Source organism: Neoarius graeffei, chromosome 5 (genome assembly GCF_027579695.1).
Source record: "Neoarius graeffei isolate fNeoGra1 chromosome 5, fNeoGra1.pri, whole genome shotgun sequence".
Classification (NCBI taxonomy): domain Eukaryota; kingdom Metazoa; phylum Chordata; class Actinopteri; order Siluriformes; family Ariidae; genus Neoarius; species Neoarius graeffei.
In genome coordinates this window covers 82,888,043-82,904,416 of record NC_083573.1, presented here as the reverse complement: position 1 = coordinate 82,904,416, position 16,374 = coordinate 82,888,043, and the positions used below count along the sequence as shown (strand labels likewise).

Genomic DNA, 16,374 nt, shown 5'->3' with positions numbered 1-16,374 from the left:
GTAAAACCTATGCCAAATCAAATATGTGGAACAGATCCACTGTGGCGACCCCGAATGGGAGCAGCCGAAAGAACAAGAGTCCCCATGTCCACGTGGGTTTCCTCCAAGTTCTCCAGTTTCCTTGCAAAAAACATGTAGTAGGTATATTGGCTACACTAATATGTGTGTGATGCTCTGTGATAAACTGCCATTCCATCCAGAGTTGTATTCCAGCCCAGTGTTCCTGGAGTAGGTTCTAGGGTCAGGGTGACCCTGACCAGGATAAAGTGGTGACTGAATAAAATGAATGAGTGAAAAGTATGAGGGATAAAGCAATTGAGGTCCAACGTTTGTGCATAAAATCTCTGATTTAATCATAGGGATTAAGCTAAGTATGAATAATGGAATAAGCTAAAGATAAGAGGAAAGGGAATATTCCCAGGTAATAAATCGACATTAAAATATGACTGTAAAATATGACATGGATTGCATGCGAGTATGAAAAAGGTTTGTACTCTCTGGGAAGATAAAATAAAGAATTGTTAACTGTAGGAAGCTAAGTTCAATTTGAGTCCAGCATACAGTGTGATGATGTGGCCCGGGGTTCAACTGACGGCCGTGATGAAGTAATGGTTGAAGTAGTGAACTGATGACATGTGTGGGGGTGTTTGGGGTGAAAGAAAAAGAGAAAAAACCACACACACACACACACACACACACACACTGCATTCCTCTCCTGCTCAGACTCTCCTCCTCCTCCTCCTCCTCCTCCTCACACAGATCACTCAGTGGAGCTTTCACTGCCTGTTGCTGGTATGTTCAGTGCAGTCTGGGTGTGAAAATGTGTCTCATTTTTAAAAGTTTTGACTGCTCCTTAACACATGGATTAAAATGAAGTTGGATGGCTTCTACAGCTGCATTGTGTTAGTCTGCAATGTGCACAGTACGATTGGTTTTATACATTTTGGTTTTATAAGTTCTTGTATAGGACAGCATGGTGGTGTAGTCATTAGCACTGTTGCCTCACAGCAAGAAGGTTCTGGGTTCGAGCCCAGTGGCCGATGCAGGCCTTTCTATGTGGAGTTTGCATGTTTCCCCCACTGTATCCAGTTCTTTAGCACAAGTCCTAAAGTCTCTTAGCACAACTCTATGTTCTTCAACACAACTCTGGATTATAGTCACAATAATCGAAAAAAATACTCATCTCATCTCATTATCTCTAGCCACTTTATCCTGTTCTACAGGGTCGCAGGCAAGCTGGAGCCTATCCCAGCTGACTACGGGCGAAAGGCGGGGTACACCCTGGACAAGTCGCCAGGTCATCACAGGGCTGACACATAGACACAGACAACCATTCACACTCACATTCACAACTATGGTCAATTTAGAGTCACCAGTTAACCTAACCTGCATGTCTTTGGACTGTGGGGGAAACCGGAGCACCCGGAGGAAACCCACGCGGACACGGGGAGAACATGCAAACTCCGCACAGAAAGGCCCTCGCCGGCCACGGGGCTCGATCCCGGACCTTCTTGCTGTGAGGCGACAGCGCTAACCACTACACCACCGTGCCGCCTGAAAAAAATACTCATCTTGATATAGAAAGGGGTTTATTATGATTGTTTAGGGACTGGAAGCTGGAATTTCTCCTGCTGTGCATGTTAAGGATCAGTTGTTGATCCCTGAAACGTGGACTGAAAATCCGATTCTTTGGTGTCTTTGGATATTTGTAGTTAAGCCATAACAAACCTTGAATTGTGGGCACCGTCATAGATAACTTCAGTCACTTCTGATCATATCCCAAATTCAACTGACTGTCAATAATTACGCATTTGCCAAATTAATTAACCGGAGGATTATGTCTCTTGCCCTGCTTGACAACATGTGTTCTGCCGACTAAGAGAGGACTCTATTCCTAAAAACTTACTCAAATTATTAAAAGTCCATTTGATATCACATATTACTGTTTTCATATCAAACATGGCAGTTTCAAGATGGTGGAGTGGGGAAATACAATCGCTTGTTTTTGATCGGAATCTCGGCAACTTTCATTAAAAAATCCATCAAACATCTTTAAACATGATCATTAAGTATTCATAATAAAGATTTGTTCCTGGATCTTGTGCTAAAGAACATTGAGTTGTGCAAAGAGACTTTAGAACTTGTGCTAAAAGACTTTTGTGCTAAATAACCGTAAACCTCCCCACAGTCTAAAGATATGCAGGTTAGGCTAAATGGTGGCTCTAAATTGACCGTCGGTGTGAATGTGAGTGTGAATGGTTGTTTGTCTCTATGTGTCAGCCCTGCAATGATCTGGTGACTTGTCCAGGGTGTACCCTGCCTCTCGCCCATAGTCAGCTGGGATACACTCCAGCTTACCTGTGACCCTGCACAGGATAAGTGGTTATAGATAGTGGATGGAAGTTCTTGTATAGATTCATAAGCTGATGCCTTAGCTATTTCTAAATGCTTACAGGATGCCCGAGGTGTATAGTACGCCAAACATCACATTAGACATTCTGTATCCCACATCTGAACTCTCAGTCTCAAAGAATTCATAGTTTGTGCGATTCAGCAAGCAATGACGTTTGGCTCGGTCCTGGAAAATGCAACTCGGTTCCACAGATGATTAAATTGGAAACACATCTTGGTTTATGGGTTTCATGAGAGCAACATACAGATGTCATAAATAGACAATGCCTTAATTTGGACAATCACTTCCTTCTGTTTTCTGCTATCCATCACTCATGAAATTCATACCACAACTTACCAAACTGCTCTGATAAAGCTTTATATAAACACATTACGCAACAGGTTTACACACATTCAGGAGCTGCTATTATAATTGTGGCTTTGGGCACAGTCCCACAACACCAATCACTATAACTATACCTATAACTACAACTATGACTATGCCTCTGCCTGAATTTAGTTCCAGTCTGGAGCAGTCACACCACAACTATAATCCCCACTATAATATCAGTTGGTCCTGTCACTCAGGGAAATAAATTCATGCAACTTAGGAATAGTCATGGAAGTTTCTTACAAGTAGTAGCACATTATTCTGGGTCACAGTGTACAGCTTGGACTCCAAAGCAACCCATGCGTATACTCCGGTGGTTGATATAATATGAATAGGTCACGGATTACAGAAATATAATTATAAAAAAAGGATACAAAATACGGAGTGGTTACGGATTTTAATACAGATGCATCACAGATGCTAATAATTTATGGATTGGTCACGGACGTTTCAGTATATTACAGATCGGTTACTGATTTCACACAGATGATGCATCACAGATAAAAAAACTTAAGAAGTCTAAAACAATTAAATATTTGGACTGCCGAAGTTCAGAATTAGAATATCTTACCTGTGTTTATATATTTACTTTATTAATTTACTGTTGATATTTCATGGAAAATCACATATCCATGAATAAAAGAGCCGCGCTTTGTATTTGTGGCAGCGGGGACGTGGTCAAGCGCCAGTCTGTGACAGGAGGGCGGAGTCAGGGAAGGTAAGTGGCAGAATCACTACACCTGACGTCAATTAACCTGTGTTTGTGTGTCTTCCCAGTGACCACGCCCTACTTAAAGAGGGAGAGCAGAGGGCAGAGGAGCTCTCCCCGAACCAGACGCCGAGTGTGTGTGTGTCTGTAAAGTTCATATAGTTGTTAGACTGAAAAGTGTAGCAATAAAATGCTCTATCAAACCGAACTCTGTTCTGCCGTCTTCTGTGCTCCACCCTTCTACATGAACCGCTACAGTGGTGCTGAAACCCGGGACCTGGAGCACAGATGCCGAACCGCCCCATGGAATCTTCCCCGTTCGCCGACCTGGTCCACGCCCTCGCCACGGCCCAACAAAGCCAGCACCAGGCGCTAGTCACGCTCCGTAAGGAGCAGGAGCAGCGTTTCGAGGCCCTGGTGTTGGCCCAGCAAGAGGATCGACAGGCGTTCTGGCACCTCCTCGCATCGGTGGGGACTACTGATGCTCCCACCGCGGGCCCGTCCCCCCTTACACTGACAAAGATGGGCCCGCAGGATAACCCTGAGGCTTTCATCACGCTCTTTGGGCAAGTCGCGGAGACCTCGGTGTGGCCAATGGATCAGCGCGCGGCGTGCCTCCTCCCCCTGCTAACGGGAGAGGCGCAGTTGGCCGCGCTACAGCTCCCCGCCGACTGGCCTACACGGACCTTCGCCGGGGCATCCTCCAGCGTGTGGGGCGCACCCCCAAACAGCAGCGCCAGCGCTTCCGTGCTCTGCGCTTGGAGGAAGTCGGCCGGCCATTCACGTTTGGCCAGCAACTCCGGGACGCCAGCTGGCGGTGGCTGAGGGCCGACAACCGCGACACCGAGGGGATTGTCGACCAGGTGGTACTGGAGCAGTTCATCGCGCGCTTGCCAGTAGGAACCGCAGAGTGGGTCCAGTGCCACCACCCGGCGTCACTGGATCAGGCCATCGAGCTGGCGGAGGACCATTTGGCGGCTGTTCCAGCGGCAGGACAGCAGACAGCCTCTTCTCTTCTCTCCTCTTCTCTCTCTGTCTCTCTCTCCCTCCTCCTGTGTCCCGTCCTCGCCCCATTCCCCCACCGCGGAGGCGGAGGCCGGCACCACCCCAGCCGGCCCGCCGCACCCGCGGTGCCCTCCCGTTTCTCCCTCCTGCGTCTGTCTCTCCTCCCCCCTCAGGTGAGTGAGCCCCAGAACACCGGTGCAGAGAGGAAGCCCGGGCCGGTTTGCTGGAGCTGCGGGGAGCCAGGCCACCTCCAACAGCAGTGCACGGTGGTTTGGATCCCCGACGCGCCAGAGGCCGCCCTCAATCGGGCCGGAGCATATCGCATACCGGTGAGTATTCAAGGGGATACATGTCAGGTGTTGGTGGATTCCGGTTGTAATCAAACCTCATTTCACCAAAGCCTGGTGCAAAACGAGGCATTGGGGGGAGCACAGGGGGTGAAGGTGTTGTGTGTGCACGGGGATGTTCACAGCTACCCTTTGGTGTCGGTTCACATTTTTTCCCGAGGGGAAAAATTCATAGTAAAGGCGGCGGTTAATCCTCGCCTCACCCACTCGATAATTTTGGGGACTGATTGGAGTTCAGGGAGTTGATGAGCTGTTTAGTGGAGAGTGGGTCCTGCCATACTTCAGCAGGGGGAGGTCCTGGTGTCGCCTTGGCGGGAGCAGCTGTCACAGAGCCGTCTACGTCATCTCCGCATCAGAGTGAGGAGCCACAGGCCCCTCCTCTCTCTCTCTCGGGGAATCCCTCGCGGATTTCCCGTTAGAACAGTTGCAAGATGAAACTCTGCGGCATGCGTTTGACCAAGTGAGAGTAATCGATGGTCAAACGCTCCCACCGAACGCCACCCCGTCCTTCCCCTATTTTTCTATTATGAAGGATAGATTATACCGAGTGACGCAGGACACTCAGACGAAAGAGCAAGTCCCGGCAGCTTTTAATTCCAAAGAGCCGCCGGGAATTGGTATTCCAGCCAACTCACTTTAATCCCATGGCTGGACACTTAGGGCAGGATAAGACACTAGCCCGAATAATGGCCCGATTCTATTGGCCGGGGATTTGTGGCGACGTTCGGAGGTGGTGTACGGCATGCCGCGAATGCCAGTTAGTAAATTCAGCGGCCATTCCAAAAGTGCCTTTGCGCCCTCTACCATTAATCGAGACCCCGTTCGAAAGAGTTGGGATGGATCTCGTCGGGCCATTAGATCGGTCGACACGAGGGTACCACTTTATATTAGTTCTGGTGGACTATGCAACGCGATACCCGGAAGCAGTGCCTCTGCGCAATATCTCAGCATGCAGTATTGCGGAGGCGCTCTTCTGCGTTATCTCCCGAGTTGGAATCCTGAAAGAGATTCTGACTGATCAAGGCACCACGTTTATGTCACGGACACTGCGCGAACTGTATGGGTTACTGGGGATTAAGCCGATCCGCACCAGCGTATATCACCCACAAACGGACGGTTTAGTGGAACGGTTCAACCGCACCCTCAAGAACATAATTAAAAAATTCGTAAGTGAGGATGCACGTAATTGGGATAAGTGGCTCGAGCCCTTGCTGTTTTCAGTGCGAGAGGTCCCCCAAGCCTCCACGGGGTTCTCCCCGTTCGAATTATTATATGGGCATAAGCCGCGTGGCATTCTAGATGTGCTGCGGGAAAATTGGGAGGAGGGACCTTCACAAAGCAAAAACGAAATTCAATACGGTATGGACCTGTGCGCAAAACTCCACACCCTCACCCACCTAACCCAGGAGAATTTGCGGCAGGCCCAAGAACGGCAAACCCGCCTGTACAACAAGGGTACGTGCCTTAGAGAGTTCGCACCGGGAGATAAAGTACTTGTACTGTTGCCCACATCGAGCTCCAAATTGGTCGCCAAGTGACAAGGGCCCTTTGAGGTCACACGGCGAGTCAGGGACGTCGACTACTAGGTGAGGCGAACGGACAGGGGTGGGGCGCTACAGATTTACCACCTCAATCTGCTTAAACTCTGGAATGAGGAGGTCCCCGTGGCGTTGGTGTCGGTGGTTCCGGAGAAGGCGGAGCTGGGGCCGGAGGTTCAAAAAGGGGCATTAGCGTCATGTACCCCTCCGGTCCCCTGTGGAGACCACCTCTCCCCGACCCAACTCGCGGAGGTCGCCCAGTTGCAGACCGAGTTTTCGGATGTGTTCTCACCCCTGCCCAGTCGCACTGACCTCATAGAGCACCACATAGAGATACCCCCGGGGGTGGTAGTGCGTAGCCGCCCCTACAGGCTACCCGAACACAAAAAAAAGGTGGTTCAGGAAGAACTCGAGGCCATGCTCGAAATGGGCATCGTCGAGGAGTCCCACAATGACTGGAGCAGCCCGGTGGTCTTGGTACCCAAGGCCGACGGGTCGGTCCGGTTCTGTGTGGACTATAGAAAAGTCAACGCGGTGTCTAAATTTGACGCGTACCCAATGCCTTGGATTGATGAGTTGCTCGATCGACTAGGCATGGCTCGCTTTTATTCGACACTGGATTTAACAAAGGGATACTGGCAGATCCCCTTGACTCCACTATCCCGAGAAAAAACGGCCTTTTCCACACCGTTCAGTTTACACCAATTCATCACACTTCCGTTCGGGCTGTTTGGGGCGCCCGCTATGTTTCAGCGGCTGATGGACAGGGTCCTCCACCCCCACGCCACCTATGCGGCCGCTTACCTCGATGACATTATCATCTATAGCAATGACTGGCCGAGGCATCTCGAACATCTGAGGGCCGTCCTTAGGTCGCTGAGGCGAGCGGGTCTCACAGCCAACCCGAAGAAGTGTGCGATTGGGCGGGTGGAAGTACGGTATCTGGGCTTCCACTTGGGCAACGGGCAGGTGCATCCCCAAATTAACAAGACCGCAGCAATTGCGGCCTGCCTGAGGCCCAAGACCAAAAAGGGGGTGAGACAGTTCCTGGGGCTGGCTGGCTATTATCGGAGGTTTATACCTAATTATTCGGACATCACCAGCCTGCTGACTGATCTCACTAAAAAGGGGGCACCAGATCTGGTCCAGTGGACGGAGCAATGCCAGCGGGCTTTTTCTGAGGTAAAGGCTGCACTGTGTGGGGGGCCACTTTTACACTCCCCTGACTTTTCTCTCCCCTTTATGTTACAGACCGATGCGTCGGACAGAGGGCTGGGGGCGGTTTTGTCCCAGGAGGTGGAGGGGGAGGACCGCCCAGTCCTATACATCAGTAGGAAGCTGTCGGTGCATGAGGGGTGCTACAGCACCATAGAAAAAGAGTGTCTGGCAATCAAGTGGGCGGTCCTTGCCCTCCGTTACTACCTGCTGGGGCGCCCTTTCACTCTCTGTTCGGACCACGTGCCCCTCCAGTGGCTCCACCGCATGAAGGATGCCAACGCGCAGATCACCCGTTGGTATCTGGCACTCCAACCCTTCAATTTCAAGGTGGTCCACAGGCCGGGGGCACAGATGGTCGTGGCGGACTTCCTCTCCCGTCAAGGGGGGGGGGATTCGGCTGCAGGCTGGACGGCCGCCCGGCCTGAGTCGGGCGGTGGGGGTATGTGGCAGCGGGGTCGTGGTCAAGCGCTGGTCTGTGACAGGAGGGCAGAGTCAGGGAAGGTAAGTGGCAGAATCACTACACCTGACATCAATTAACCTGTGTTTGTGTGTGTCTTCACAGTGACCGCGCCCTACTTAAAGAGGGAGAGCAGAGAGCAGAGGAGCTCTCCCCGAACCAGACGCCGAGTGTGTGTGTGTCTGTAAAGTTCATACAGTTGTTAGACTGAAAAGTGTAGCAATAAAACGCTCTATCAACCCGAACTCTGTCCTGCCATCTTCTGTGCTCCACCCTTCTACACGAACCGCTACAGTATTATATTTTTTATTTTCTGTGAATCCATATTCCGTGACTTCATGATGCAACAAGGATGTACAAAGATGCCCGGGAAAAATAGCAGGTGCTCAGACAACATCACATGTAAACAATTACCTGATTGGCCAGATGTTTATTGGATCAGGTCCAGGCCTGGAAAAATCACTCCAGAAGCAATCTCACCGATACGGATAAACACAGGCCTGGGCTATAGGTATTGTTATCGGTCTGGTGTGAACACCAACCTCAAACTGCAGGTGTAGGTGCAACAGGCTTATCAAATCAGTCTCATGTAAAAAGGGATCAGTCTCATAAATTCATTAATCATTAATTCAAGTGTCTAATAGTTTATAGCTAAACTATTAAAATCAATGGAATAACTTAGTGGTGATGCTGCTATTAGCTTCAGTGAGTATTGTAGCTCTAATGTAATACATTTACTCTAGATCTATAACATTCATATAACAACCCAATGGGCGAAGGCAATTAGAATACTTGTTTGGCAGAGGTTGGCACTCAGTGAATGTCGTAGCTGAGTCGCTATAACATCGACATCGCGACTTTGAGTGAAACCAGGTTACTGGATGAAGGGTCATTAACAGAGGAGGGGATGGGCTACACCTTTTTCTGGAAAGGCTACCCCCCTGGTGGACAACATCTGCATGGTGTGGGACTAGCCATTAAGAACACACTGCTGCCAAGACTCACTGAAACACCTGTGGGCATTAGTGAAAGACTAATGACCCTCCATATCCCCCTGGTGAAGAACTGCTTTGCTACACTTCTTAGCGTATATGCGCCAATCCAACAGTGAGATAAAAGACTCCTTCTATCAGTCACTAGATGAGGCTCTTTGCAGGATCCCCAAGAGTGACAAGATCATTCTGCTTGGGGACTTTAAAGGGCTGATGACAGGTTTTTGACATCTTTGGCAATGTTTTATACCATAAAAAGTAATTCCCGATGATCCATATATTAATTCACAAAGGCGCCTATTTCACAAGTTATGATAAAAAACGCGGCTATTTGGGCAAATTTGACGGGCTGCAGCACCCAGGAGACGAATGAGGAGGAGGGGCTATATGACGTCAGCGAAAGAATCTTCCTCCTAACTTACCAGTTTGTTGTTGATGCGACAGGTGTTCAGTTTATCATTATTAGTATTATTATTATACATTATATATATATATATATATATATATATATATATATATATATATATATATATATATATATATATTATGCCTTCGCGTTGTGTTGCCGGCTTTTGCTCCAAAATCCACAAGGATGGGGTAAGTTTATTCAAGTTTCCCAGAGATCCCGAGCTGCATGCGAAGTGGGTGAAGCAAGTCAGGCGCACTCGTGACAAGTGGGAGCCCTCACCAACATCCGTCCTGTGCTCTGAACACTTCGATTTGGATTGTTTTGACACCCTTCCCAGCTTAAAAGAATCTCTTGGGTGTGCAGTTCAGCACAAACGTGTGTTGCTACCATCAGCAGTGCCTACAGTATTCCGGAGGGGGTCTACTAGTAGCTATGCCGGATCCAGCAGTCGCCTGGGACAAGGCGACTCCTCCAAAGACAGTCCTCCTGTCAGAACATGTGTTGAGAAACGACATAAGATAAAGGTACGTAGAGCTATAGAGTGCTCCGACATGATGCTAAAAATAGTAACCATGCGGTCTGCGCAGCCATCTTGGAAGTGACTCGCTCCAGAGCGCTCATAGAGTACACATCATAGAGTACACATTCATGATAATCATAAATGTAATCATAAAGTCGGCGTGATATCAGTCATGTATTTGCTTGTGAAAGCTTGCGGCTTTCATGTAACTGCCGCCTAGCAACGAGAGGCAAAGGGTAAAGAGGGTAGGCTATCATAGATTCTATTCGGAAGAGATCAATACATGATTGCTTAAAAATTAGGTATTTTAACAATTTGCATCTGTTTTGTGATTATCATGACACTTGTGTGTTATATAGAACTGTATGTCTTATCAGCACATTGAGGATCTTCCACCGGAGGCTTTAGCAAGTACTCGTAGCAACACTACACTTTGCCCTTTGCCATGCGTTGTTAGGGAACGGTAGCAAGTTCCCCGATGACCGACTTCAAGAATATGTAGAAAAAATTTAGAAATTATACTTTCCAAAAGTCATTTGAGCTTAGTGTATTGCATTTCCATTTATATTGTAGGTTCTTGCTGATGTTTTTGCAGAGAATGACGCAGCTGCTGAATCTGAAGCTGCAGAGTTTGTATGTACTAGTTGTGAACATTCACATTATTATCAATCTCATTTATTTAAAATCAGATAAAATCATGCCATCATGATCACTGCTTAAAGTACCAGTATTTGGTTGTTCTTTTGTTCAGAGGAAGAGCTAGCACTAGAGAGTTCACCGGCGTTTTCATGCGCCATTTCCATTGAGTAGAACAGCCAGTGAACCGCAGCGTGTTCTTCCGCTGACGTCACAGCATGGCCGCGAGCCACGGACCCAGTTTTCTTGCGCTGTGCAATTAAAAGTTGGATATTCACGTAACAACAGCTTCTTTTCACGTAATTATAACAGAAATCTAACATGTTTGCCATGTTGTATAGTTTATTTAAGAAACTGCATAGAGTCATGTTCGTGTCATCAGCCCTTTAACGCCCAAGTGGGCCAGAAAAGTGGGATATGGGAAGGGGTGCTTGGCAAGCATGAGATTGGTCAGGCCAACTCAAATGGTATGAGGTTACTTGCCCTCTGCTCTGTGCACAACCTGACCATAACAACACCATCTTCCAGCAAAAGGCTAAGTATAAAACATCATGGATGCACCCACGCTCCAAACACTGGCACCTGATAGACTATGTCATAGTGAGACGCTGTGACATCAGTGATGTGCTCATAACCCGCGCCATGAGAGGTGCAGAGTGCTGGACAGATCACTGTATGATAATGTCCAAAGTCTACCTAAAAGTGCGCCCCCCATTGCAGAAATGTGGGCCCAATGGGAGGCGGCTTGACTGTGTGCATCTGGAAAACACAAAGGCAAGAGATGAGTTTCGTTGCTTCCTGGATGGAAAACTAGGGGAGCTAGAACTCTTCCTGAGTGGTGACCACTCCCTAGATGAGCAGTGGACAGCCATAAGCTCAGCCCTCCATGAAGCAGCAGCCCAGACAATCGGCTTTAAGTGCAAAAACCACCAAGACTGGTTTGACAACAACTCGGACACTATACATAATCTTCTGAATAACATGCATAAAGCACACCAGGTAGCCATAAAAACCCCTTCATCCAATACCGCCAGACAACTATGGCAGAAAGCTCGACAGGATGTGCAGAAGACTCTGTGGACCATACAAAATGTGTGGTGGACAGCAAAGGCACAGGAAATCCAGTCTTTTGCAGATAGAAATGACATGCACAACTTCTACAATGCAGTCAAATCTATCTATGGTCCAACTACCCACAGCATCACTCCCCTGAAAACAGCTGATGGTCTCAAAATCTTGAAAGACCAGAATAATATTCTTGAAAGGTGGGCTGAACACTTTAACACCCTACTAAATCAGGATGCTGATGTAGACCGAACCATTCTGAGTGAACTGCTTGAACACCCACAAATCGACAGCCTCAATCAGCCCCCAACATTCCGGGAGATTCTATCAGCTGTCCGCTCCCTGAAGAACAACAAGTCCCCCGGCACTGACAAAATCCCTGCAGAACTGCTAAATCAAGGGGGTTACCTCTGTACAAGAGTACTCCACCAATACATCGTCAAGGTCTGGGCAGACGAGAACATCCCACAGCAATGGAAAGATGCTAGTATTGTCACCATCTATAAGAAAGGTGACAAGGCCATCTGTGGAAATTACAGGGGGATATCACTCCTCGCTGTTGCCGGCAAGGAACTGGCCAAGGTGATGCTTCAGAGGCTGATCAATAACATCACAGAGTCAATGCTACCAGAGTCACAGTGCAGGTTTAGAAAGAACAGGAGTACTGTCGACATGATCTTTACAGCCCGGTAACTTCAGGAAAAGTGCAGGGAACAACACAGAGACATGTTTATGGCTTTTGTCGACCTCTCCAAAGCCTTTGAGACTGTGCAGAGAGATCTTTTATGGGACATCCTCCTCTGGATCGGATGCCCCAACAAATTTGTCAACATACTGCATCAATTTCATGATGGAATGACCTCTAGGTTGACGATAGGAGGAAAAGAGTCTGCCCCTTTCCCTGTGCGAACAGGAGTTAGGCAGGGGTGTGTACTAGCACCTGTGCTCTTCAACATCTTTCTTATATGTGTCACCCAGCTTCTCCACAAGGAGATTGAGAACAACAGTGGGGTGACAGTAGCCTACAGGTTAGATGGAAACCTCTTCAACATCAGGAGGCTGCAAGCAACCACCAAGCTCCACAGGGTGAAGGTCCTTGAGCTACAGTATGCAGATGACTGTGCTCTTGTGTCTCACACCCCACAGGACCTCCAGACTGTTCTTGATGCAGCAGTGAGGGCATATAGCAGGTTGGGGCTGACCATCAACATTGCCAAAACAGAGGTAGTCTGCCAATGGAGCACCAACATTCCATCCACACCACCTGTCTTTACTCTCTCTGGCAAACAACTGTCTGTAGTTCCATCATTCAGATATCTGGGGAGTATTCTCTCTGATGACAACAGCATTGACAATGAGGTCCAGAACCGAATCCATCAAGCATCAGCTGCCTTTGGGAGACTCAGGCACTGGGTCTTTCAGAATAAGAATTTACATCTCCACACTAAAGTCTACCAAGCAGCCTGCATTACCACCCTCCTCTACAGTTGTGAAGCCTGGGTCACTTATAGTCGGCACATCAAGGCCATGGAACAATTTCACATACGCTGCCTTCAGCGTATCATGGGGATCACCTGGCGGGATCGAGTACCTCACACAGAGATACTCAGCAAAACTGGCTGTATAAGTATTGAGGCAACCATCACCCAACACCAACTGCGATGGCTGGGGCATGTCATTAGAATACCTTATAATTGGCTGCCTCGCAAAGTGCTGTATGGCCAATTAGACCATGGCCAGCACTCCGTTGGAGGGCAAAAGAAGCACTATAAAGACCAGCTGAAAACAGCACTAAAGAGGTGCAACATGAAGCCTGGGGACCTGGAGCACATGGCTGCTGACCGCAACACCTGGCGGCAGCTGTGCTCAGATGGGACCCAAGCATTGGAGGGGAAGGACAGTGAGGAGACAACAGAGAAGGCTGAGGAAGAGAAATACATCCATGGATGCCAGTAACACCACCACCACTTTCATATGTTACACCTGCAATAGGACTTGTGGGTCTAGGATAGGACTATGTAGTCATCAGAAAACTCACCGTTGAATGACAGAAGTGGACGTCATCATCGGACTACGATGGACAACCACAAGCAAGCAAGCGTGAGAGTGTGTGTGTGTGTGTGTGAGTGTAGGCGTGTGCATGCATGTGCACAGCTGCGCACTAACGAGATGAGGAGGAGCTAGGGAGAGAGAGAGCGTGCGCAGGTACACAACAAGGAGGAGGGGAGTGAGGGAACGAGGCGGCGTGTGGGCGAGAGATGGGTGTGGTATGTGAATGTAGTGCGCGAGCCTTTGTGCTAGGCACTGCCAAAAGGGGGGGGGATGGGCAACAATGAGAGTGCACGAGGGAGCGTAACAAAGGATCGTAACTTAAGCGTTAGTCTCAACTAGGCCTTAAACCCAAACTTCTACCCAACCCTTAGCTACTCCTGAAATCCCAATGTTGAGGGGTGTAGTGCGACAGACATAGTTAAAGAGAGAGAGAGAGAGAACGCATGCACGATCTAACTAATACGAATAGGAAACAAAGCAAATCAAACCACACTCGGTCTAAGACCAACTTTCATGTGAATCAAAATGCGTACATTAAAACCATGAATGAATTCAAATAAACAACACTCTTCGCATTAACTAGCCACAGCTAAGACTAACAATTGCCCAAATGCCAGCCTTACTTGAGATTGCTCTTGCTTGGTGACTGAAGGTGCGTCGTCTGTTATCTGAAGACAGTGTGGAGCGCAGGTCCAGGGAGAAAACAGTTCTGTTCCTTTTGCTTTTACAGCTCATCAGCTGAAGATCTTCGGTGTCCTGTCGGTCGTCTGATGATCTGGAAGGAATCTTGTTTGTAGTTCATCGACGTTGCAAAAGGGAAAAGGGATCCGGTCGCCTTTTCTCTTTAAAAATACTGCGTGGGCTGCAGTAACTAACCGGTTCAGTTATTATTACAATTATGCAAAGATCAAATACATTGAACTTTGGCTAAAGGTCCAGTATCAATAGCTCATTCTTTGTTCTTCTTTAGCACAGATGCAACAACGTCTCTTTCACGCATGGGGATCCACCACCAGAGAAAAAGAATTTTGATTCCGCCGCGGGTTTTAAAGCACAGTTGTGACGTCACTGTATTTGGTATCCGGTATCATCTCTGTATCCAATATCATTACAGGGAGTCAGAAGAATGGGCGGAGATAGAACATGGCATCGAGTACAGGGATTGTTGTGTTCAATGCTATAACAGTGGAAGGGGAGAAGATGGGCCATAAAGTGAAGCAGGGAATTGTGGGTACTATGGCTATGGCATGGCAGCCCCCCTACACAGGGGATTGATTTATTTATAGTTATCGTTATAGTTGTAGTTATAGTTATCGGTATTGTGGGACCGGGCCTTTATAGTCAAATGAAAAATTCTCGGTGGAGCAATTAAAAATGCACGTCTGTTTTATAGTTTACATCTGCACCAGAATTATATGTTCATTTAATTGTCTGAGAGGTTTGCATTAACTTTAACATTTGTCTACTTCGTTCATTTCCTTGTGCCTCACTGAGGTGGTTAAGAATTTGAAAGTCATCATATTTTCTTTGGTAAGTTTCAAAAAATGCAAACAGCCTCAAACTTTTGTTAACAATCAAAGCAAAAGCATTGTTTAGTCAATAACATTATGTTCCTAAGCGGCTGAGAGCTAACCCTCATAGCTGTTGGGTTTTAACTGGCAGGACATCATGAAAACAAATATCAGATGTCGGCTCAGATATATCCTGCGTCATCACACCTGAAAGTAGTGCAGCCAAAGACACATCCCCAAATTTCCAGCCCACAGAGTTGCAGACATCATCAAAGAGAAGCCTTTTCTTTTCGATCATCTTTGACCCAGATTGCTCATGATAATCAAATTTAAGGTCAAGTAGCTTTGGGGACAGCTTGTCAACTCACTCCACAAACCTGCACAAGCAGTATACTGATGGAGCATAACAGATTCTCCTTCACCAAGCTTGGCTAGCTTGCTACAGTACCGTACATCAATCATGTGAGTACTACTTAGGCACCCTATTTAGTACCTAACATCTTCCATTTAAAGACTTCTATTTCCATAGCCTGGAAGTGTCATATTAAATGTGTATTACTTGCCTACTTTTTGACCAAAATCTTACCGTACATCCTGTATCTTTTGGAATAAGTGAAAGATAATGTCAGTAAAATAGAAATATGTCATTAGTAAAATAGATATAACATCCTAAAAAATTTTATAACTAATGAAGTGTACAAAGAAATATATCAACTGCCACAACCCTGAGAAAGTTCTTAGAAGCAAGTGGAAAAATTCGCATTGTCTGTTACATGTGCAAATGATGGGAATTCTGCAAAATCCTAACTTGCATTTCATGTCTTGGTTTCTTCATTTTGATTTTGGCGTATTGCATTCTCACCTTGCATTGTTGTCTTCGTCGGCTCTGCAAACAGCGGGATGAGCAGGAGGTAGACGAGGTAGACGAAAGACAGCACGTTGTACCGGAACAGACATGCTATAGCAAAAAGAAAGCAGATTAAATGTGTGAAATAGTGTCTGGGATGCCCACAGACTGCTTGAAGGCCTAAATCAGATCCTTTATTATAGTACAGACTAATTACAAGTGGCAGAAATAGCAGCAAAACAGTGCATATTAAAGGACTGAGATCATACATTATCCCCTAAGGACA

The 16,374-nt window shown here is 47.4% G+C and overlaps 1 protein-coding gene across 4 annotated transcripts in view; it reads right to left on the bottom strand.

The window, feature by feature from the left end:
- The window catches only part of LOC132887095 (piezo-type mechanosensitive ion channel component 2), a 345,950-nt gene that overhangs the window by 285,523 nt on the left and 44,053 nt on the right, over nucleotides 1-16,374 (bottom strand). For all 4 annotated transcript variants that reach the window (XM_060922465.1, XM_060922467.1, XM_060922466.1 and 1 more), the window contains exon 2: nucleotides 16,104-16,199. In XM_060922465.1, the coding sequence (XP_060778448.1) occupies nucleotides 16,104-16,199 (96 nt within the window). The remainder of the gene's footprint in view (nucleotides 1-16,103; nucleotides 16,200-16,374) is intronic.